At 46.9% G+C, this 25,840-nt stretch overlaps 1 protein-coding gene across 1 annotated transcript in view; it reads right to left on the reverse strand.

Moving 5' to 3' along the window:
- LOC149327054 (uncharacterized) overlaps nucleotides 1-25,840 on the reverse strand; it is a 115,849-nt gene that overhangs the window by 36,523 nt on the left and 53,486 nt on the right. Inside the window, exon 5 of the mRNA XM_089562340.1 lies at nucleotides 13,490-13,595. Within this exon, the coding sequence (XP_089418466.1) occupies nucleotides 13,490-13,595 (106 nt within the window). The remainder of the gene's footprint in view (nucleotides 1-13,489; nucleotides 13,596-25,840) is intronic.

The raw sequence follows: 25,840 nt of genomic DNA on the forward strand, positions 1-25,840 counted from the left end.
ACCTGGGCAGTGACGCAGCACTGAGTACGTCAGTAAGAAAGCCGACACTCGACCGCCGCGCAGGACGATCAAATATGTCGACCATTTACGCAAGAACTGAGCCTCACTCATTGACAGTGCGTCCACGCATGCTTGCTCAAAGAGGCGCGTGCGGAGGCGCTGCAACATGGGAAACAATGCTCTTTGCGGACGCACATTTAGGGAAGCCGCTCCACGCTGCCGCCACAAAACGAACATGCCGACACACAAGAGCATATTTGTAAACAGTTCGCGTGAACTAGTGCGCGCTTCGAGGCGGGTTAAAAACATCCGTGACACTAGTACCCAAAAGGTCCGCGCCACTACACAGTCGAACATAGCGTGCCGCAACGTTTCTAAAAGACCGCATTGCAGGCATCGGGCGGAGGGCGCCACGCCCCACGCCGCAAGGCGGTCTCTTGTGGGCAGGACCCGCCAGCCTCGCAGCCAGCCGAAGTCCCTGACATCTGCAGGAAGCGCAGCTGAGGTCAGTTGGCGCCAGCGTGCCCGTCTCGTTTTCTGGAGTTGTTCGCGGGTCAGTGCAGCGACCGTTAGTGCTTCACACATCCTGGAGGGCGGGGTTTCATCAACATCCAGATCGGGCACGCTGGCAGTCAACGACGCCAGTGTGCGACACACATTAACGAAAAATGCCGGCGGCTTCTCGGCTATAGGGCCAACCACGTGTTGTAAAAAAAACACGTTACGCGCTGTACCCAGAAAGTATGTGAGCAGTGTTCTCCCGGGATAGTCTGGGTTGCGTACAAGATCTCGTACTCCTCGCAAGGCGAGCACATTGCACATGGTGCGGATGCAAGGTATACCAAACCCACCCATGTACGATGGAAGGCGCATAAACATTCGTGACACAAGTTCGGTTTTGCCCGCCCAAACGAAAGAGCCACAGGACGAGGTTAGCCTGCGAGCAAACGTGCGCGGTGGGTTTGCGACGCGGGCGACAAAAAAACATGCGGCTAGGATTGTGGACTTACCTACATAGCTGCGCTCTGCCATTGAAAGGCGGAAAGTTGACGCCACCGAGAGGCGTTTCTCAGCATTCGTGCTGAGGTTAGTCCAGGTTTCGCGGGCTACTTCCCCGCTGGCGAGGAATCTACTCCCAGGACTCTCACTCCCTGCACCCACTCCACCTCGCGCGCAAGGTTTGGTGTGAAGGTGCCAAACCTTAGTGCCTTGCTTTTTCCTTGTTCAATAGGGCCCCCGATATCTCGCTGTACTCGAGAAACAGCCGCGAAAAAGCGGCGTAGCTATCCTCGTCCTTGAGGAAAAGCGACACGTCGTCGGCGTAGGCCGAAACCTTGATTTGGCCCTTGCCAGACAGAGGGAAGCCGCGTATGGATGGGCTGTCGTTAATGCGCCGGATGAGTGGATCCAGGCATAACACGAAGAATGTTGGGGAGAGAGGGCATCCTTGCCTTATGCCCCTGGTGACTGAGAAGGGAGCGCTCTGGTGGCCGTTTACGGAGAGGCGAGCATTCAGGTCTGCGTAAAGTAAGCGCAGCCTGCTGACAATTTGCGGAGGGAATCCGAAGGCTTCGAGGACTGCGAACAGATACGAGTGTTCCACCCGATCGAATGCTTTCGCCTGGTCTAGTGAAACAAAGCACCCGCTGAAGCCCGTCCTGCTGGCAAATGTGAACAGGTCTCTGGTGAGTGCCAATGCATCAAACACAGAGCGGTCAGGGACACTGCTGGTTTGAGCCCGGTGGATTAGGTGAGGCAAGATCGTCCGCATTCTTGTGTTCAGTAAAGATGCGACTATTTTGTAGTCTGCGTTTAAGAGGCTTATTGGGCCGCCATGCTTGCGGGTCGGAGGGGTCACCGCCCGCATTCGGAATGAGTACGATGCGACATTCGCGGAAAGAGTTTGGACGTAACCCATCCGCGAGGAAGCCGTTGACCATCTTCAGGAGCGCTCCTTGGATCTCGTAAAAAAACTTTGAACAAAAACTTGGTGGAATGCCGTCTGGACCGGGGGCAGAGGCTGCATTCATACTCTGCAGGATGGCGTGCAGCTCTTGGCTTGTGGCTGGTGCGCAAAGGTTTTCATGCAACTCTTCAGCTACTCGTGGCAAGTTTCCAAAAAAACTTTGTAGTAGCCCGTCATAACCATCTTGAAGATTTAGCAAACTGCCTGTAGAGAACAGGTTCGAGAAGTGGCTTGCGAAGATCGTGCTGATATCGGACGTGGTTTTGCTTTGAGTGCCGTCTGGGAGTGTCACGAGAGGCACAGTAGCGCGAGCGAATTCCTCTGCCTTGCCTGTGCGTACGTGTCGTAGCACAGCCGGGTCTGATATAGGCCGCCCGAGCTGGTGTGCGTGACTAGCTGCCCGTGATGACTGGCAGAGCAACACGTGGTAACGTGCTTTAAGTAGACTCAGGTAATCGCTCATGGCACAGGTTAAGGGTGCTCCCCTCTGCACTATACGGTTGCGCTTGAGGGTGTCATTGAGTGCATGAGTTACTAGGCGTCTCCGGTCTTTACCGGCCGCCACCAGAGTTGCCTGCCAACGAGCCTTAACTGTGTCCCATGAATCAGTCGCAACGAAGCTCTTGCACGATGCGGCCAATGCCGTACGCAGTGACGCCACGCTTTCCGGGTCCGCCAGTAGGCTTGTGTCCATGCGCCACGTAACAGTACGTGGGGTGTCCTCACCAAAGTCGGGCCTGACTGACAAGGGGTGGTGATCGGAAATCACCGGCGTACCTGCAGGGAACGCGAGAACTTCGCAGCTAACGACAAAAGAAGCGAGCTCTGGTGGAAAATAGAATTTGTCTATCCGACTCGCTGACTGTGCTCTCTCCCACGTCGCTCCAAAGGTATCCCCGTGAAGCTGTACCCACGCGTCAGACAAGCGCAACTGAGTCACGAGATCGCGGAGCGCGGGGGCACCGCTATAACGGCGACCGTGACCCTGTCCGCGGACGTCGCGGTCGACGTTAAGTACACAATTGAAGTCACCGACGATGAAAGTGGGGTAGGGATCAAGGAGGAATGAGTCGAGGCGCTCAAAAAAATCAGAACTACTAGTCTGCCGTACTGGCGCATATACAACCAACGCACGTACTCGCCGCTGGTTTAGTGTGAAGTCGACCGCAAGAGTGCGGCCGTCCAGCCCGAAAGTGCAATGACCACCCGCGCGCAGGCAGGGGTTTACAAAAACGACACCAACACCGCACATATGAGAATCAGTCAAGGAAAAATAAGCAAAAACAGAAAACCGAGTGTTGAAATTCAGCACATCAAGCGAAGTACGAAAATTGCACTCCTGTAAAAACAGGATGTCGACGCCCCTAGCCCTGGCAAAATGCATCACCTCTCTCTGTCTGTCTACGGATTGAAACCCCGAACATTCAGGGAGAGGAGATGCACAACCGCCATGACTGCCAAGAGCACCGACGGCATAACATACAACTTAAAGAGCGCTGCCATTGGCGGCGCTTGACGCGCGCGGCACTTTTTTGCTACAACGTTCGTTAACCGTCCCTTCGGATTCCGATGATTGGGGGTGGGCACGTTTGAAGTCTGGTCGGGAAAAGTCCATGTTTTCGGGGTCGTCGGCGCTTGTGGCCTCGCTCACCGGTTGCTGCGTGGTCTTGGCGACGCTCGCAGCTGAAGCCGATGCCGACGCCAGGGTCGCCGATGGGAGGGTGTGGCTGGCTGGTGACGGGAAGCGCGCGTCGTCCGCACCTCCAGGAGTCGTCGGTCCTGACACCTGGTCGCACATCAAGTCGCCTGTCAGGCGAAGCGGCGTGACGTTGTCCGGTACGTCCACCAGGTCGCCCGACGCCACGCTCGACTCATCGCCGCTGCTGCTCTCGGTGTTGAAGGAAGCGTCGCGGAGGTGGGCTCGGGCTCCCCCGGCCTGCTGGTCGTAGGGTCGGCGTCGGCAACAGGCGTCCGGACGGTTGGTGTGCTCCGCGTTTCTGCGACCACGTTGTCCTTGCTCGGTTCCTTTATCGAGGCGGCGGCCGCCGCATAGGACCGTGGTCGCAGGCAGTCCGCTGTGGCGTGGCTTCCGCCGCAGCGCCTGCAAGCCGCTCCGCATCCGGCCGTGTCGTGGCCGAACACCTCGCAGCGAGCGCACCGCGGCGTTCGACACGCCGCGCCGATGTGGCCGTCCTGCCCGCAGCGGGAACACACCTTCCGGACGCCTCGGTAGTCAAACATGAAGCGGTGGCCCTGGGCGGTCAAGAAGTTCGGCACCGCCTCCTTCATCTCGATCCGGACCACGCGCGTCCCGTTGCCGACGTGACGACGGCCCTTGAGGACGGGATGGGTGATGTCAAGCACCTTGCCGTAGGAGCTCGGTGACGCTGCCTGCGCCGCGTCTCCCACGAACAGCGGCACACGAAAAGCCGTCACGTGGACCACGGCAGGACCCACGCAGGCTACTGGGACGGAAGTGCCGTTCACGTTGAAAGCGCCTTCCACGAGCATCTTCTCCGCCGCCGCAGCCGAGGCCATGGCGACGCAGAACTTCATGCCTCCATGGTGCTGGAGGCTCTCTAGCCCTTTCGGGCCGACAACCAACTGGATGCCGTCGACGATGTGGTCAGCTGTCGCGTCGGAAGTAACTGTGAACGAAAAACAGTGCGCCTTTGGGGGCGGCGCACGGAACACCGGAGGGGCAGCAGGTCCCGGGCCTCCCATGACGTCACGGGTGGCCGGCTGGGCTGCTGCTTGCACGACCTTCACGCAGTTTGCCCTAGCACCGGCAAAGGCGCGGCGCCTGGGCAGGGAGGCTTGTTGCGGTACCTCCGGGTAGCAGTGGATCCGGGGCCCGCCTGCACTTATCGTTGAAACTTCTCAGGAAGCCAGCGCCGAAAAAACTTCGCTGGTTCTGGATGAGCTCGGGCGTAGAAAGAGAAGTTTATTTTTTCTAATGTGAACAAAAATACAATGAAAAACTGCTGAAGTGAAGTCTGATCTTTCAAGCACATGCGCAGTGACGCAGCACTGAGCACGTCAGTATGGCAGTATGAAAGCCGACACTGGACCGCCGCGCAGGACGATAAAGTATGTCGACCTGGACGAGCTCGGGCGTAGAAAGAGAAGTTTATTTTTTCTAATGTCAACAAAAGTACAAAACAAAACGGCTGAACTCAAAGGTCTGATGTCACATGGACATGCGCAGTGCCGCTGCACTCAGCACGGCAGTAGGGCAATAAGAAAGTCGATACTCGACCGCCGCGCAGGACGATGAAATATGTTGACCACTTGCGCAAAAACTCGACGAGCTCGGGCAGCAACAAGCGTGCTCGGCGGTCGTCGAACTACGAATGCCCACCGCTCGCGGCATCGCTAAATTTAAAGCCTACAAGGAAACTTCGTGATGACAGGTCAAGATCATCTACAGTAATCTAGAAAAACGTAGATGCAGCTCTTCATGGCTGTGATCAATCGAGATTAGTCCGGTCGCTTCTCGCGTCACAAACAAAAATGATAACAGCCCTTTCCTGCGGCCTTGAGCGCGAACAAACGGACACTACAATGATACGTGGCAATATCAGTCTGTGAAAGAAGCAGACATGAATTTCCTTGTCGAAATCTTGGGACATCTATCCTGTATATTCTAGCTATTTATAACATTTGCTTTGAGTACATGTGTGTATTGCGATTTTCTTTTCGCATGTGTGTTCGCGCTTAGCGTAAATGTGGATCTGCATCGCATACCCATGACATTACGAATTGTGTGAATGATGTGACCCTCGTCTTCCTTCTGTACTGCTTTCCAAAGGTAAAAACTTGCGCAAAGAGTAGAAGAAGAAGGAGACGGTACAACAGGACAGAGCGCAAACTTCCAACTGGTTTATTTAGGAAACTGTACCTACATATATAGACAGGTGAAATCATATCAGAGTGATCAAGCGTAAACACGTGTGCACACAACCAGCGAAGATCCACTACCAAGCAGGGCAAAACTAATAAAATCTCATCATGTTATCACTGAGGCCAAAAGATGCTAGCTGTAAGAAGGCTGAATGAAGTATGCAGGGTAATACCAGCAACGCAGACAGATACACACACATACACATGCACGACTGCGCGCGCGCAAACAACACATGCACAGACACACACACACACACAAATAGACAAGCACACGTAACCTTGTAACAACACATATCTTTGGCAAAGCCAAGTCAGACCTAAAAACAAAGTAAAACAGGCAGTCACAAACTAAAACCGATAAAACAGCCAAAAGGCTAAACCTGAGTGAATAAAATCAATTTTCTAGGCAAAAGCCGCGTCACTCATAAAAAACCAACAACAAAAAAATCAACAACAAATACAAGACGTATAGATTTCTAAGCAAAAGCCGCTTCAGTTATAAAAATCAACAACAGACAAGAAGGTATGTAACAGCAAGTAGCCCAACAAATCACACATGTCCTAAAAAGGCTAGCTCCTTATCAAGGAGTGTTAAAGAGGTGGAACTAATACATTTTTCACCGTTTTTCGTTATTAAAAAGGCCTCAGTGATCTCTCTCTGCATTTTGGTTTTGCTACGTGCGAGAATTATAGTGCCCTCATACACAGGTTTGCATTTATGGCAGACAATATGGTCATACAGGTTGCCAGTTTTGTAACTCTCCACATTCCTCTTGTGTTCAATGATGCGGTCATTCACGCATCTACCCGTCTGTCCAATATATATGCACCCACAAGTGAGAGGCAGGCTGTACACAACATTGGTGGAACATTCGACGAACCTAGTGCCATGCTTCTTTTCACATCGCTGAGGTTTTTTGGCCAGAACGGTACATACGCTTGACAGCTTAGTAGGCGCGGAAAAAAGTACCGTCACATCATTCCTGTTTCCAATCTTCTTCAGGTTATGGGAAATTTTGTGCAGATAAGGGATGACTTGAATCTGCTGTCTTGGCCGAGGCACTGTCGAGGCTTCCTTACTGTCATTCCTTCGTGCTTTATGTAGTATACCTGCTGTTACACTGTGGATTGCGTTGGCGGGATACCCTGCTTTTTCAAGACGATTGATCTGGATGGTGACGCTGCTTTTCAGGTTGTGTGAACAGCTCCTGGCAAGTGCTGCTTGAAGAAGACCAGCTATTATTCCACGTTTGACGAGCTTCGAGTGGGCGCTTTCATAGGGCAATAAGCTTTTCTTGCTGCGTGGATTGTATTTGTAACAAGGGCCGCATCCGGAATCGTTGAAGGTTATTAGCAAATCAAGGAACTGAATCTCCTGACGATGTGGTAATTCCCAGGTGAACTTGAGGCCTTTTGCTTCGGCGGTGAACAACCCTACAATTCTGGCGACAACGGCATCCATGTCGCAACCAGGAGTCGCTTGAAGTATGATAAGGTAGTCATCCACATACCTCAGGACTTTCAGTACACCCATGCCTGTCAGGAAGTCATTCATTCGTCGGTCCACGGCAGACAAGTAGATGTCACAGAGCACCGGTGCCACAGATGAACCTATGCATATCCCTTCTTTTTGGACAAAGAATTTTTCGTTAAAGAATATTGCAGTGGAATTGAGATAAAACTCAAGCAGGGTGATGAAGTTGTCAGTGCTTAGCCCTGATGAGCTCTGGAAGTTGATTTCACTAGAGCACTCAATCTTGTCCCGGACGGTTTCGAGGAGCCTTCCTTGTGGAACAGAATAATATAGATCTTCCACGTCTACGGAAAAGGCTGTCTTTGCTGATTCCAGGTTTAGAAGAGCTTCGACTGCGTCAGCAGAACTTTTAACTAGGAAGGGATCCTCAAGTGGCAGGGACTTAAGCTGCTGCTGCAGGAACTTGCTTACTGCGGCTTGCCATGTTCCCTTTTCCGACACTATGGTCCTCAGTGGGCATTCAGGCTTGTGTGTTTTGCCTGAAAAGAATATTTCTAAGAAGTGATTCTTGGACTTTTCGGCAACTTTCTTCACTCTCTCAAGGGAAAGATCCTGCAGCAAGGGAAAGATCCTGAAAAACGGTGAAAAATGTATTAGTTCCACCTCTTTAACACTCCTTGATAAGGAGCTAGCCTTTTTAGGACATGTGTGATTTGTTGGGCTACTTGCTGTTACATACCTTCTTGTCTGTTGTTGATTTTTATAACTGAAGCGGCTTTTGCTTAGAAATCTATACGTCTTGTATTTGTTGTTGATTTTTTTGTTGTTGGTTTTTTATGAGTGACGCGGCTTTTGCCTAGAAAATTGATTTTATTCACTCAGGTTTAGCCTTTTGGCTGTTTTATCGGTTTTAGTTTGTGACTGCCTGTTTTACTTTGTTTTTAGGTCTGACTTGGCTTTGCCAAAGATATGTGTTGTTACAAGGTTACGTGTGCTTGTCTATTTGTGTGTGTGTGTGTGTCTGTGCATGTGTTGTTTGCGCGCGCGCAGTCGTGCATGTGTATGTGTGTGTATCTGTCTGCGTTGCTGGTATTACCCTGCATACTTCATTCAGCCTTCTTACAGCTAGCATCTTTTGGCCTCAGTGATAACATGATGAGATTTTATTAGTTTTGCCCTGCTTGGTAGTGGATCTTCGCTGGTTGTGTGCACACGTGTTTACGCTTGATCACTCTGATATGATTTCACCTGTCTATATATGTAGGTACAGTTTCCTAAATAAACCAGTTGGAAGTTTGCGCTCTGTCCTGTTGTACCGTCTCCTTCTTCTTCTACTGTTTGCGCAAGTTTTTACCTTTGGAAATTATGAACCAACTCGCCCAGAAGAAAGTACTTATTGTTCTGTACTGCCACTGTCTCAAGGAGTCGGGACCTTCAGTCAAGCTGTTACCACAGCTTTTAGTTCCGGCTCCTCATTTGTAAGAAAGGAAAATGAACTTGAACTTGACTGGGGCGGCTTGACCATATCACCACTCATGAGACATTCTCAAGAGCACTTACTTGGAAAAAACAGCGCTGAACGAAAGGACAACGAAAAAGAGTACAACAGGACCGGCGCTGACTTCTCGACGTTCATTCGTTGCGGGCCAGACTGAGTCGTTTTGCCTGAATACAGGTGGCACACTGGCGAGTGCGCACGTTTTTCTTGAGGTAATCGTTCGTTCCCCATCCGAGTCAGTCGATAGACACCGATGTTTCAATAAGCAGGAAATGTACTATAAATACTAGGAACGTTACGCGATTTAGAGCGGTGGAATATCTGTATAGGGTCTTTGATATAAATTAAGATCAATATTTGGAAAAAGTGGTGCAGCGCTGCTGGGCAAAACCGACGACTTATTCTTCGCCAGCATGCGGTTATTCAGAGTACATCTTTATTATTCCGTATATTTAGGTAATGCACTAAGAATATTCAAGCGTCATTTGAAACATTAATTTTATGACGAAGTGCGTTTCATTAGGTGGTATGGCGATTCAAATAGAATCGATACGATCCTTCCAAATGGTTTGGGATCCAAACAGAAGATTTCAAAATTGGTATGATAGGCTTCAGCTAATGTTAGAAGAAGCGCCAAACAAAGGCACACAGTAGACACCTTTAGAATGACGTGCATCGCGCTACCTTTACTAGACTACCGGGAGCCCCCGCGCCGTCAATGCTGATGTGCAAAATTGCCTCGAGGGTGCCAACTGGTGCCAGGTACCTGGCAGTTGCGCGCGTGCCTGCCGCATTGGTATGAATCAGCGAGGCGGACTTGTGGTGGGCGAGCTCCCGGTGCTCCGGTAACGGAAGCGGTTACACGGTGCATGGTGTGGCTAAAGATTTCCAATATGTCATAGGTGTCACCGGGCGGCGGCCTACCTAGTTTCTGAAAATCTTGGCTAAGCTCACATGAAGTACCCTGTATACAGACAGCGCACTCAAACACCCCTGGACATTTCGCACTCCATCAGGGTGAAGTAGTTGAAACTGTACTCTTCATTACTGTATTTTATGTGATTCCTTTGTTTTTATACATGATTTGTGTGTCTAATGTATTTCTTGAACCGGTTGTTGCAATCTTCATTCGGATTTAGGCTGCGGCCACGGCAGTTAGACAGATAGATTTTTGAAAAGCGGCTTTTACCTGCAGCTCCCTATAGCGGAAATATAAAAGAGGAAAGCCTAGTGCTATTGTTATTCTGACGCACAAATTATATGACAGAGAGACAAGACGTACCTCAGAAATTTTGCAACAGCTTGCTTACTACATCTTGAGAAGGTAGCTTGCTGCATTCTACTGCCGTGTGGGCTCATGAGATGACCGGTGGCTGGGCAGCTACTTGATGTTCCCTCACCATCGTGAGGGGAACCTAGGCTGGAGAAATTTGTTTGGTGGTTACGAAAGGAAGGGTCAGTAGGAAGAGTTGCACGGAGTGAACCCAGCATGCCTTGATTTTAAAGTGAGTTACTCTCTAACTTGTGCTCACGGTAGAGAGAGGGCTAGTAGATAGGTTTTCGAAAACAGAAAGTCAACAAGGGAGATGGAAGCTTCGGAGTGCTTGCAAACGTTTCGACAAGAGAACTTGTCTTTGTCTGGGCAAAGCGTTCATTATAGGCAGAGTTTAAGTAGGGTCTTCACCCCGAGGAGGAAGGCACTGCGAGGTGGAGGGTAGCGTAAAATGATAATGTTGTTAGGATACGGAGCGTGAGTCTTCTTTCTTCAGAAGGCTACTAAACGCGACTATCCGGTTCACCTCCAAGACTATGATAAAAAATATGCTACCTCAGCTGAAGAGATGCGGGGTAGGAACGTTGGACAGAAATTGGACGTGGGCTTAAAAGACGGTGTGTGCACTCGAGGGCAGCAGCGACAGGTGCATGGTATGACATGAGGCTGATCTGAAGAAATAAAAGAACACAGTTAAGCCCAAAGACCGAGAGAAATACTAGCAAACGAGAAAAAAAGAGGGCTGCACAGAAAGAGCGAAAGGAAGGAGAAGAGAGCGTGGAATCAAAAGTGTCTTATAAAAGGTACCAGGTGGTGGAGATTATAAAAGAAAAGTTGCTAAGAAAAAACTGATAATAAAAGGCAGAATAGGAGGTGCAGGGAGTGAAAGAAACGATAAAGAGGGGGAATGGAGGGCTGGAGAGACAGTATAATAATATTTTGTATTTTTTTTTTGCTATGACAACGCGCAAGGCATTTTTAAAGATGTACTTGAGTGCCGGAACATAACGGAGAGATTTTAAGTTTATTTAGGAGATGATGATCCTTGGTCGTTGCAGTTTTAAATTAGTGGATTAGGAATGCTGCCAGTATTTTGTATTCCTTGCATATTTGAAGCATGATAGAAGAATGAATCGTTGAATGGGGTCTCGTGTATGCTACGGTAACCCTTATGCTTGAGTTGCGTCTTTATATCCACTGTGCTGCATCAGAATATATTTTCTTCAGATGCTCGTCGCTAGTTAAAATAGGGTAGTATTTCTGGAAAATATTTGTGTTGTTATGAACTGCGCTTGAGTATTCCGTTATAAGTGCAGGCAAGCTGATCTGATAGTACTTGATACGAGGCATGGAAGCATTTACCAAGTGACACTACTGATAGCAGCCCGACAATCGATGTCATATTAGATAAAATTGCTACCATTTAACCTCCCGTCGTCTATTGTTGTCTGCATGCTTCAGTGCTTCTGTTGTCAGAAACATTATATCTTCGAGACACTTGGCAATCATTGAGCGTTCAACTAAATGGTCGCCATGCTGACGCAAAAAAGACGCCCAATGGAAGTTTGGGAAGATTTGGTTATAAGTACACGCTACGCTCGATAACAAACCCGCTCCTACAGCAAGCTTATGTGCTAAACATAGATATGAGGCATGGAAGCAATTACAAAGTGACATTACTGTTGGAAGCATGACAAGCGACTTCATCTACAGTAGAAAGACTCCCTTTAACTGCACATGGGCATAAATTTGATGAACTTAAACTATTCATTATCAAAACAGGTTTCAAATCATCTGCAACGGATAGAAAATATAGAGAGGCATTCTTAATTCGCCCATTCAACACCTTCTATCTCCGGACGAAACAGACTCTCTCGGATAATTCTGACACTAAAGCAATTCTTTAAAATCATCCACATGGTCAGAGGAAAAATAATTCGAAAAATTATTACATCCGTCGGCGCAGTACTCCATGTCACCTCTTTATAGGTTATTTCATCCTACCTCTCCATCTCTATTGATTTGATCTTCTTCTCATCCTTTTTATTTCTCTTTTGTATTATCGTTTATCATTTTACCTTATGCTTTGCACCACCCGCTACCTTTCCTCAGGAACACTGATCCCACACTCCCACCACGTTCTTTTCGATCAATCTCCTCACCGCTATGACCCTCTCTTTTTTTCTGGCTTCCCGGTATTTCTTTCCGCCTCACTTATGAACTGCGTTTTTCTAGGTTTTGCAAGTCAGCCGCACCAGTCATACCATGCTACCTGTCGCAGCACCCCATGAGTGTTCACACAACCTTAAAAACCAACGCTCCCTATCCCTCCCCTCCCTCCTCAAAGTGTACCGTTCTGCATAGCTAGCATATTTCCTTATCACTTTCGCACATCAACCAGCTAATCCTCTTTAGCAGCAGTCATGCCTACACAATATTCACGTGCCCGATGCAAACACCCTTTCCACTTCACGCCTTTCTTTCCCTCACCTGGCGTTCCTACTTGGATTGAAGGCTCTATTTAAACCCCTCCAATGAAGAAACCTTTAGCCAGACAAGGGCAAGTCCTTTGGTCAAATGTAGGCAAACTTCCTAGGCTGTCTACTGTCTTCTTCACTTTTCATTTTCTTTAAATTGTTCTGTCTTATTGCGAATGAACGCTTTCGTAAGGGAAGCGATTTGAGCGAATATTGACACAAACAGGCGATGTGAAGAAGCGCACCGCCGCTACAAAAGCCGTCTACCTCACAATGGCTGTCGAGTTCACCTCAGCTCTGACGTCTTAGATAGACAGGTCTGCTGATAGGATGGCCGTTGACGGCAGTGACGTATTAAGGCGAAAGCCTCTAATGGTTCATGCTCGCTGTGTCCGTCCGTGCGCTGAAGCGTGCCAGCTGTGGCCTCTCCTCCGCGCAGCGGTGCAACCTCCTCCTCTTCTTAGCAACCGGTGCGCCGTTGGGGGGCGCAGCTGTGCACAGAAACCGTGACGTCACACGGTAGCGGTAGAACGAGCGCACGCGCGTCGGTGGTGGCAGCTGCACGGCCGCTCCTTCGCCACACGTCTCGATGCACTCGAGTGAGTGAGACGCATGGCTCCGAAGCGGCCCTGTGATTGCGCGCCAAGCGGCTCGGGGAAACGGCAGTGGGTTGACCACAAGGCGTTCGCCAAGCATACTTTATAATTTCCAAAGTGTCTTAGATAATTTCTTTTTTTACCTAACTTAGATTAATGTCACGTTGCCGTATGGCTCACATCTCGTTTTGAGGCACCATGGGAGGAGCTTCAGAGGCAGTTACGGTTTCCGGAAATTATTTCGTTAAAAGATGATACATTTCTCTTTAAATGTGGTGAACGCAATGTTTGAGGACTCTTACAGATGTGTAATTTCGTGGGCTGCTGTGTTGACTCCAGAGTAATTTCCGTCATCATAGACAACTGCAACGTTCTGCGGGCTGCAGGCTCCTCCTTGAGGGGCGGCTCCTGTTTGCGAAAATTGAATAAAATATATTCATTACAGACATGTCTGCGATCGCCGGACGATGCTACGACAGAAATGAATTATGTGCAGCACTACACATGTGCTAGCCGAAGCGCCATTTCTCCTTCATTAGAGGCCATTTAACAGCTGACACCAGACACTCGACTGCACACGTGCTCTCTGACCTAACCTGTCTACGCTGTGTTGTGTCTTCTCCCTTTTCTACATCGGCTACTTTTAGCTGATATCGCTGCGCACTAAAATGCAAAACACCGATGAATCGATGACCCCGTCTTCGAATTTTACCACAAAAATCTAAAACAACCATGAGGTAAGAAGTCTTCATTGCTATCAGGATACAGCTGTTTTGAGCTCCCATCAGTTTTGCGTATCACTCTTGCGTGACGCAAGCAGTATTGCTTACCGCCTGCGTCCGCAGCTTAAAATTGCTCATGCTTGGTCCTGCAAAGTTAGTGTATTTAGGTTCAGTTCAGTTTTATTCCTTAAAGGCCCCCATTCAAGGGGGTGGGGATACACTGGAGTATGAGAAAACAAACGGCGATGATTATTTAACATTGAACACTATCAGTTACACAATCTTAAAAAAAAAGATGTTGAAGCGATGACGATGATCTCGTAGGGTAGGCCATTCCAGTCTGTAGCTCCTCGAAGGAAGAAAGAAGCAGAAAACATAGTAGTATGTGATTTCTAGCGCGCAACTTGAAGTGGATGACTGGTGCGTTGAGCTATGCGCGCTACGGGTGTGATATATGGTGCTTGATTGAGAGGAGAATAGAAAAACAAAGACAGCGGTGGAAGTCCAGATTTGGCTTTGACAGAAGAAGCACTAACATCGTATGAATATGCGAAATGAATGAATCGGGTGGCACGACTTTGAACAACTTCCAAAGCAGTCATTAGGTACGCCTGATGTTGGTTCCAGATGCCAGATGCATATTACAATTTGGGTCTTACAAGTGATTTATACGCGAGAAAGTTTACATGTGATCGGCAAGACGGAGGTGGCGCTCAAGAAAACCTTGTGTTTTGTTCGATGCTGAAAGGATGTTAGTGATAGGAGCGCGCATGATAAATTGCAGCCGCTGGTGTCGCTCTGGGGTTATAGCACTCGGATGCTGGCCACAAAGGCGCGGAGTCGATCCTGATTGCGAAGTACAAATTTCGATGGAGGCGAACTTCTAGAGGCCCGTGCACTGTGCGTTGTCAGTACACGTTATAACCCCAGGTGGTCTAAATTTCCAGAGGCCTTCATTACGGAGTCCCTCATAGCCTGAGAAGCTTTGGGACGTTACACCCCCACAAACCAAACCATGATGAATTGGAAGACAGGGTGACTCCTGAATACTTACATGACTGTACCAGCTCAACCGGTGGGCTAGAAATGAAATAATGGAAGGGATAGGTATTCTGAAGACGCGTGAAGGGCATGAGTTTACACTTGGTAGGAATGGGGCACATCAGCAAATCATCGCACCAAGTTAGTACGCTGTTAAGATCTGTCTTAAGAGCTTGTTGGTCATGACAATAATGATGCGATAAATGACGCAATCATCGGCGAACGTACGAATTCCACGGGAAACATGCACGGGTAGGTAATTAATATATATCAGAATAGAAGGGGACCGAGGACAGACCCTTGTGGTATTTAAGAAGTGGCCACTAAGACAGACTCAGTAAAAGCAATTAGGAATTCTTCACTCAATTTAAGAATATTGGGTGGGAAGTTCAGCTGTTCAACTTTTAGTAGTAGACGGCGGTGAGGAACCTTCTCAGAAGCTTTCGCATAATCTAGAAAGATAGTGTCGGTCTGAAGTTAGGATCAAAATTTATGTTTAGGTCGTGAAGGAAGTGCGCTAATAGGGTTTCGCAATAGGGGCCCTTACGAAACCCGCGCTCTGAAGAATGAACAAGAATTCATCTGAGTCCGAGAAGTTCATTATTTGTGAGTAGATGACGAGTTCCATGATTTTACAGGGCACGCTTGTTAATGATATAGGCCGGTATTTCAACGGTGAGTTTCTGTTACGTGATTCGTGGACTGGAACGACCTCTCGCGTTTTCCAATCATCTGGAATGATTCCTCAGGAAAGCGACTGTGAAAAAATGACATTCAAATATGCGGCACAGACTGATTCTACATTTTTCTGGAGTTCTGAAGTAATCATTTCCGTGGCAGCTCACGACGAAAGGTTCTTATTATGGATTGTAGATGAAATATCTTCTTCGAAAAAGATGATAGCTGGCATGAAGGTTTCTAAGCTAAACGATGGAAACTCTGCTTCTGCGTTAATTTCAATAGTGAAGACAGATGCGAATGCATTGTTAAATGTTGCACAATCATAATCAGTAAGCCCCTCATGTGTGTCGTTTGTAAGTGTATTATCGGGAGGATGTTGAGGATTAAACTTGCCAGCATTGCTTGGGATTATTGGTTAATAGGTTGGACAAGGCACGGTGATAAAATTAGTATTTCGTGTAATGAACAGAAATCAAGTATTGTTATTCGGCTTCGAAGTATTTTGCCATGCGGTATGCGTGCCGTTGAGTTTGGTCGCACGAAACAAGCGCTTCTTTTTGTTTTCTATTCGTGCAGGCCTTTAGGCGTCGGATAAGTCATGGTTTACTAAGGTTAGTTTTAAAAGTAATACTTGGGGCAAAGGAATTACTGAGATGATTTATTCTGCTCTTGAAGATCAACCAGTTTTCATGAATAGAGCGAGTGTGAATGCTCATTCCTATTCGGGATAAAAGGCGTTAAGATCTTCAGTTATTGCACTATAATTGCCCTTCTCGAGAGACGTATATTTTTTCGTATGTATACATGTTTTTGGGATGAGGTAAACGGGAATAGAGCTCGTATGACTTTGTGATCGCTGATTTCAGGAAGGTAACTGATGAATAATAGCTTTCCAGGGCTGTTGGTTAGTATTAGGCCGAGGATGTTTGCTGATCCTCCTGAGACACGAGTTGGTTGAGGGTCCAATTGACTGACATTAAAATTTACGCAGATGTCAACGAAGTGCTTTGGCTCTACATTACATGTTATTGTGGCACTAGCTACAATCTGCTAATTTATGTCCGCGTAGCTAAGATCACCAACAAGAAAAATGTGGGCATTTGGATAGATGGAAACAAGTTCATGAACAGTACTGTGCAGAGGACAGGAGAAATCTGGATTAGTTTTAGGAGGTGTGTAGCAAACGCCAAGTAGCACTGTTACGTGAGAAGCGCGACAGATGAGCCATAATGATTCGATAACGAATGCAACAACAGGACATGCTATACCTCGACGAAATGCAATACGAACACCCCCCCCCCCCCCCTCCCCTCTTCCCCCCGTTAGCCTTTGTGATCATTTCGATCGACTTCGAAATCAGGTAGATTAGTTGTGATTTCAGCGTCCATTACGTCACTGTTTAGCCAAGTTTCTGTTAGCATGAGTATGTTGCTCTGACACGACGAGGTGATATACGATAATAGCCTACGTTCTGGAAGGAAGCTGCGGATGTTAGTGCATATAGTTGAAAGCGATAGAACATATCATGCCGAAGCAGGTCAGCGGCTTTTTGATGCTTGCGGACGGGGCAGTCGCTATACTATTCCTTTGAAGGTATTGCACGATGTGTCGTATGGATAGCGTTTAGAGCCAATCTGAAGAGTTTTGAAGCGCAAGGAGTAGCGGTGAGAATGTGTTTTGGCAAATGGAAGTAATTGATTCTGTGCGTGTCGAATGGGGCGGGAAAAGTCCACATCGATACAGTAGTTCGTATTTTTAAGTCTGCGGTCTTTTCATAAAAGTGCGTCTTTGGTTTTATGAGACCGGAATATCACGATTATGGGACGAGTTGTGTAAAGTGAATGCTTACCGAGATGATGTGCTCTTCCTATATCGTTAGGCTGTGCTTCTATTTCAAGATTATTGTGAAAAAATTACTGTTTAGTTTCTCAGACTCAGCCCACGTATCATGGTTAGTAGGGTCACGAATGCCATAGAAAATAAGCTTATTCCAGCGTGATCTATTTTCAGCACCTGTTTAAAGCGCGTGAATCTTTCCAGACATGTTCACTGCGTTTTTCTGCACTCTATCAATGTGGTTTCTGAGGTGAAGGAGTGTTTGGTAATGCGTCTTCAGTTCAGTCATTCGCTTGTTCAAGTCTGTTATCGTTTTGTCCGTTGTGCTTTACTGGGTTTCCAGGCCATGTATTTATTTATTTATTTATTTATTTATTTAGTTATTTATTTATTTATTTATGTATTTATTTATTTATTCAAATACCTCACGGGCTGCGACTGGAGCATTATGTAAGGGGGGTTACATAACTGGGGTGGGAAAAAGAAGCAAGTAGAACATGGTTATTTTAACATCGTTATACAAGTAACAAACAACCAACCAGAAAATAGAACTAAATTGAAACACTAAATTGAAAAACACACTACAGAACACACTTCAGGAAAAACACACTTCAGAACAAAATGCTACTTAATGTTTCTTTGAAAATAACATCATCTCTTATGTGAACAATGTTGTCAGGAAGACTATTCCAATAAATGATTGCACGGGGCAGGGCTGATGAGTTGAATGCAGGGGTCCTTCCCGAAAGGCGTTTAAAACTGAAGTGATTGTGCAATCGGGGAGATGTGCGGGCCGGGTTTGTAAGGAGTAGCGTGAAGGAACCCATTTCGGTTATTAAATGGGTTTGCCTAGCGCTTCGCTACGGTACTTCAGCCAGTACAGCAGCAATGCTTTCAGGACCAGGGTTAGTATCAACGTCACCCGATAACATGAGCAAGGTTTGGTTTGGTTTGGTTTATTGGGGTTTAACGTCCCAAAGCGACTCAGGCTATGAGAGACGCCGTAGTGAAGGGCTCCGGAAATTTCGACCACCTGGGGTTCTTAACGTGCACTGACATCGCACAGCACACGGGCCTCTAGAATTTCGCCTTCAAGAAATTCAGCCGGCGCGGCCGGGATCGAACCCGCGTCTATCGGGTCAGCAGCCGAGCGCCGTAACCACTGAGCCACCGCGGCGGGGACATGAGCAAGGAATCATTTACATGAGCACACTGAACGGCAATGACAACAAAGCAGTGTGGGCTCTCAAACTGCACCGCGAGGTATTTACTTGATTTTTAGCGAAGGGGACATATGTTCTACTGTCCTGCATAGCAAAGGAAAACGGATTAGATGGCTGCGCCGCAGTGCTACCACCGAGCCCACGGACTGGTGTCAGTGGGTGAAGCCTTTTTATAGATGACGTTGCTGATGATGTGGCCATTGATGTAGCGATGATATCCTGCGAGCATAGCTCCTATGGCGGCACATGCAGCGGGGACGAGCAGCTAACGAGCGGCAGGTGGCAGAAGCCCAGTCCGTTTCCGGCGGACGGCAGTGCTTACACCGATGTCGCCCCCTCTGACAGGTATGCCAAAGTCAGTAACAGCAGGCTGACTGTCAAAAATTAAAAGAACTTTTGGAAAAAAAAAATATACGGCGCCGCGCGAAAGCAATCTCGCCAGCGCGCGTCGCTAAAACAGGGGAGAAGGAAACCTCGGAGAGCGCGCAGCCTTGCGTGTTTTCCTGCCGTCTCCACCATCGCTTACGAGAGCGGCTACAAGAGATTACTTCAGCGCATGTCGTCGATTTTGATATAATGTCGGAGTAGTTTCTCCTGTTTGCTGACGGAGAAGGCGTAGCCTTGAGAATGCTAGGTGAGGTCCTCTCCCTCTTCTCTCGCTAGCCAGAAGCGGCGCCACACAAGAAAGATCCCGAAGCATCTCGAAGCAGTCTCCGCGCCTGACCAATGGGGACGCGCACACGGACCCCGAAGGATAAGGAAATAAGACAGTTAATGCTGTGTGTATGCGCGCCTGCCTTGGCGCGAAGAACAAGAAGACGTGGACTGCGCCTATTCATAAAGGGCGTTGACCGCTGTCTATTAGCTCGAGCTGCCGTTCAAGGTGAAAAACGTAGCGCAAAGAGACGAGGACACAGAAAGACGGACAACACACGGCGCTAACTTCCAACAATGGTTTATTTCAGAAAGAAAGGTGGTTTTATAACGACATCACGACCAACACGCCGTCAAACCATGAGCTAGCAAAGCGTATCAGCCAGATATGCGAGCTCTTTCGCCATCAATGATACAGAGGGGGTACTAACACAATCATCTTTCAAAAGTGATATCCATTCCGCTTCTATGATTTCTCGTGTCAACCGGTTATTGTGCACTTTTAAAACCAAGCATTGTTCAAGAAGCGGTATGCAGTGACACGACCGGCAGTGGGCTGGCAATCCTTTTCCACGCATATCATCTACGTCACGCCCATGCTCTCGAAGCCTATCATTCAGGCATCTGCCAGTTTGCCCTACATACTGCTTGCCACAGGAAAGAGGAATTTGATAAATGACATTTTCAATACAATTGACTAACTTTTTCATATGTTTTTTCGTACAACCAACACCCTTTTTAGATTTTTTGAAATGTTTCGTACACAGATGACTCAACTTCTTAGGCGCCGAAAAAACCACTCTAGCTCCCGAACGTTGCGCTATTTTTTTGAGATTATGGGAAAACTTATGAAAATAAGGAATGACGGCAACTTTTTCTTTCTTACTCATGGCTTCCTGGTTATCCTGGCCTTTTTTATTGCAGACTTTTTTCAAAACACCTTCCGCCACAGACACTAGGACATGGGAAGGGTATCCAGCATTCTCAAGCCTCTTGCACTGCTGAGAAAAACTTTCATGCATGAGGTGCGGACAAGACTTCTTCAGAGAATTAAAAAATGAAAGGCTAGCAATAGATCTTTTTACGAGCTTAGAATGGGCTGAATGAAAAGGTAACAATGGTTTTTCGCCGCGAGGTTTGAACATCCAGCACGTCCGGTCATGATGCATTGCAATGCTGATGTCAAGGAATTGGATAACCCTGTTTTCAGGTAGTTCAAACGTTAGTTCAAGAGGACTAAAATGGTTACGAAAAAGGGTGAGAACATTAAGAACGTCATCTTTAAAGGAACTGTCATTACTGTTAAGAACAATCAGAAAGTCGTCAACGTACCTAAAAATCTTGATTACATTGGTATCTTTTACAATATCAGCAAAAGACCTGTCCAAACGGGCTAAAAACAAATCGCTGAGGATGGGTGCAATGCAGGAACCTATACAGATGCCATCTTTCTGAAGATAAGGTTTTTCATCCCATACTATGAACGTTGACTTGAGATATAATTTCAAAAGTTCTATAAATCCATTCACCGAGATGCCAGAAGCATTTTGAAAAGCAATCGGCCCTTGCTGGTCTATACATTCTTCAATACAGGATAACAAAGCATCATGCGGAATGGAATAATACAGATCTTTTATGTCCACAGAGAAAGCGCATAGGCCTTGTTTCTCATGTGACTTGAAAAAATCTAGAACCTGCTCAGAATTACGGACAAGAAAGGGATCCTGAATAGAAAGCAGCTTTAGTTTTTCTTGTAGGCACATTGCAACCGATTTTTGCCAAGTACCATTCTCGGATACAATAACTCGGAAAGGAACATCAGTTTTATGGGTTTTTGCATTGAAGAAAACGTGAAGAAAGTCCTTATTACAATCCGTAATTCTTTTCAAAACAGAACCAAGGTTTAACTTTTTGCACAGTTTCTTCGCTTCAGTTTTTTGCTTTAAAATGTTTACAGTTGGATGGCAGTTAAAAGCAGAGGACAGAGCTTCACACGCTTTTTCATTAAACATACCAGACGGAAACACAGCAAACCCTCCTTCTTTATCCGCAGGAAGGAGGCACAATGAATGCTGCTCGAGATACGACTTAACACGATTTACAGGAAGTCTGGAAGGCTGCCACTTACATCTCACCAAGGTATCAACGCCTGCCGAAACACACCGGTCAGCCTCTTGTTCAGGGACGATTCGGGAAATCTGGTGAACGAACGTGAGCCGCTCCGCTGAAGACGTACTTGGCTCCAGAGCAAACTTAGGACCCAACGATAGAACAGATTTCACATGGTCAGGAAGATCCAGTCCTTGCGGGGTATGGATGACATACCGGGGTGAAGATGGCTTGTTGCCAAGCTGACTTCTGAGATAGCTCAGTTGTCGCTGCCAAACGAAGTCCGTAGTCTGACTGACAAGCCGCTCGCACTCTCGAAGCTTGTTCTTTGCTGTGGATTGGCTCGACCTTTGGTGAACAAGAAGATGCAGAAATTCCTTGTAGAGACGAACTTGTCGAAACGACTCAGCCTTCAGAATCTTGCACACTCTGACGCCATGTCCTCGTGAAGGGATAAACCCACCGAAGAGACGCTTCACCTCATCTGGTAGCAGATTATTCCGGCAGCAAAACGAGAATGTCCTAGCGCGACTGGTTGCAACAGCAATGATGGCTATGACAGTCGAAGTATCCACAGAACACATAAAAGGGCCCGTTGTACTAGAAATATATTTCAGAAGGGTATATGCTTGGGCTTGTTGGTTCATAACTGCAAGGTGAAAAACGTAGCGCAAAGAAATCTGTTCTATCGTTGGGTCCTAAGTTTGCTCTGGAGCCAAGTACGTCTTCAGCGGAGCGGCTCACGTTCGTTCACCAGATTTCCCGAATCGTCCCTGAACAAGAGGCTGACCGGTGTGTTTCGGCAGGCGTCGATACCTTGGTGAGATGTAAGTGGCAGCCTTCCAGACTTCCTGTAAATCGTGTTCAGTCGTATCTCGAGCAGCATTCATTGTGCCTCCTTCCTGCGGATAAAGAAGGAGGGTTTGCTGTGTTTCCGTCTGGTATGTTTAATGAAAAAGCGTGTGAAGCTCTGTCCTCTGCTTTTAACTGCCATCCAACTGTAAACATTTTAAAGAAAAAAACTGAAGCGAAGAAACTGTGCAAAAAGTTAAACCTTGGTTCTGTTTTGAAAAGAATTACGGATTGTAATAAGGACTTTCTTCACGTTTTCTTCAATGCAAAAACCCATAAAACTGATGTTCCTTTCCGAGTTATTGTATCCGAGAATGGTACTTGGCAAAAATCGGTTGCAATGTGCCTACAAGAAAAACTAAAGCTGCTTTCTATTCAGGATCCCTTTCTTGTCCGTAATTCTGAGCAGGTTCTAGATTTTTTCAAGTCACATGAGAAACAAGGCCTATGCGCTTTCTCTGTGGACATAAAAGATCTGTATTATTCCATTCCGCATGATGCTTTGTTATCCTGTATTGAAGAATGTATAGACCAGCAAGGGCCGATTGCTTTTCAAAATGCTTCTGGCATCTCGGTGAATGGATTTATAGAACTTTTGAAATTATATCTCAAGTCAACGTTCATAGTATGGGATGAAAAACCTTATCTTCAGAAAGATGGCATCTGTATAGGTTCCTGCATTGCACCCATCCTCAGCGATTTGTTTTTAGCCCGTTTGGACAGGTCTTTTGCTGATATTGTAAAAGATACCAATGTAATCAAGATTTTTAGGTACGTTGACGACTTTCTGATTGTTCTTAACAGTAATGACAGTTCCTTTAAAGATGACGTTCTTAATGTTCTCACCCTTTTTCGTAACCATTTTAGTCCTTTTGAACTAACGTTTGAACTACCTGAAAACAGGGTTATCCAATTCCTTGACATCAGCATTGCAATGCATCATGACCGGACGTGCAGGATGTTCAAACCTCGCGGCGAAAAACCATTGTTACCTTTTCATTCAGCCCATTCTAAGCTCGTAAAAAGATCTATTGCTAGCCTTTCATTTTTTAATTCTCTGAAGAAGTCTTGTCCGCACCTCATGCATGAAAGTTTTTCTCAGCAGTGCAAGAGGCTTGAGAATGCTGGATACCCTTCCCATGTCCTAGTGTCTGTGGCGGAAGGTGTTTTGAAAAAAGTCTGCAATAAAAAAGGCCAGGATAACCAGGAAGCCATGAGTAAGAAAGAAAAAGTTGCCGTCATTCCTTATTTTCATAAGTTTTCCCATAATCTCAAAAAAATAGCGCAACGTTCGGGAGCTAGAGTGGTTTTTTCGGCGCCTAAGAAGTTGAGTCATCTGTGTACGAAACATTTCAAAAAATCTAAAAAGGGTGCTGGTTGTACGAAAAAACATAGGAAAAAGTTGGTCAATTGTATTGAAAATGTCATTTATCAAATTCCTCTTTCCTGTGGCAAGCAGTATGTAGGGCAAACTGGCAGATGCCTGAATGATAGGCTTCGAGAGCATGGGCGTGACGTAGATGATATGCGTGGAAAAGGATTGTCAGCCCACTGCCGGTCGTGTCACTGCATACCGCTTCTTGAACAATGTTTGGTTTTAAAAGTGCACAATAACCGGTTGACACGAGAAATCATAGAAGCGGAATGGATATCACTTTTGAAAGATGATTGTGTTAGTACCCCCTCTGTATCATTGATGGCGAAAGAGCTCGCATATCTGGCTGATACGCTTTGCTAGCTCATGGTTTGACGGCGTGTTGGTCGTGATGTCGTTATAAAACCACCTTTCTTTCTGAAATAAACCATTGTTGGAAGTTAGCGCCGTGTGTTGTCCGTCTTTCTGTGTCCTCGTCTCTTTGCGCTACGTTTTTCACCTTGCAGTTATGAACCAACAAGCCCAAGCCTATACCCTTCTGCCGTTCAAGCTTCAGAGAAGCGCGCCCGCTTGACTACTGGCACAACACCACGCGCCCAGTCACAGACCAACGAGACAGCGTGCGCCAAACTGCGGGACAGCTGCGTCCTGAACCACTGGTCGTCGCACTGTGGCAGTGCCCGGTGAATAAATTATGTTTTGTTTCTTTGCCTCTCTCTTGTGTTGGTGCAGTTTAGGTGCAATAATTCATTTTTACTGTAATACCTCTTGAGTGTAACTTAGCACTACTTGCATTGTTTGTTAATCACTTGGTGTGGGCTCGTACAAGTGATTGTGAAAGCTTGTGTATCTTATCTTTGCTGTATAAAGTTTGTTTTGTTTGTGAAACTTTGGCTCTGAGCCATTCCTGGCTTATGACCGGCAAAAGCTGGGCACCAAACGATCAAACCGCTTGTCATTTGGTAGCTTGTCTCTGGTTGAGCTTGCCAAGCTGAGTCGAGAGCGCCTCTTTTCTGACCGAGACTCCTGCACCCATATGCTCCAGGGGTATCTCAGAACGCACGTAAAAGTGCGCGAAGTGGTGACACTGGCGAACTCAAGGAAGGTCCGCTGCATCGCGAAGGTAAATGGATTAGGTGGCTGCGCCATGGTGCAGTCACCGAGTCACCATTGAACCTCTACCCCACGCTGCTATGTATATATTTCTAGAATAGTGATGTCTCCTTGCGAGGCACCGTTTTAGTATAATGAACGGTGAATAACGTTCATGCAAGGATTTTCGGCGGCTCAGCCCTTAATTTCGTTAACCTAACTGCTATTCAACCACGGTCGCATAGGGCTCTACTAACTTGCTAGTTATAGTAATAGGGAACAATTGTATGATTAAGCACCACGCGCCAGCCATAAGAAATGATCCATTGAAATCTCATTCACAGCTTGCCTCCATTAAACCGAAAGGAGCCTTGAAATAAACAAACTACATACTTTTATTGAAGGTAGATTCTATGAAATAATAATGCATGAACTACGTTTTCTCGCTTCTATTGAAGCAACATTTCATAACCAAGCTGCTGGACCCGAACTGCTAGTCTTTAGGAAGTCAGTAAATCAACCGATATTGCATTCCGAAGTCGCTTTTCCTGAAATTCGGCTAGAGCATGCTTCCGCACATCCACAAGCAAAAAATAAATAAATAATAAGAAAAAGGCTCTTTTTCGCGCAACGGACCGAGACTAGATAGTTGTGATTAGAAGAAGTGGTATGTCACCCAGACTGCTTACTTGTCTTCTGTTGTCTTCTCTAGCCCAGACGCAAAGCGCTTTGTATTGTACACTAAATTGCCTTTAATAAGTGGACTGACCAGAAAAAAAAAATTCAGCTACGAGTCCTGAGCTGTCCTATCGGTTAGTGCACAATTGGCGAGATGAAGAAATAATCGCTGATATTGACTTTGCCAACAAGCTACACCTAGCACGTTTGCTCATGTTTTCCTGGGAGGCATGTTAAAGCGGAAGCTTGGGTGAGTTGGTACGACATTTTCCTGAATAGCAGCGCGAACTTGGACAAGGACTAATGTAGCTGATGCCTACATTAGCTTTTGTTTTTTTTAATAAAAACACCGTATATGCCAGCCACCGCTTCTTCTGTTTGTGGCATTGT

This window comes from Amblyomma mixtum, chromosome 10 (genome assembly GCF_055824585.1).
Source record: "Amblyomma mixtum isolate Tamu chromosome 10, ASM5582458v1, whole genome shotgun sequence".
Taxonomy (NCBI): Eukaryota; Metazoa; Arthropoda; class Arachnida; order Ixodida; family Ixodidae; genus Amblyomma; species Amblyomma mixtum.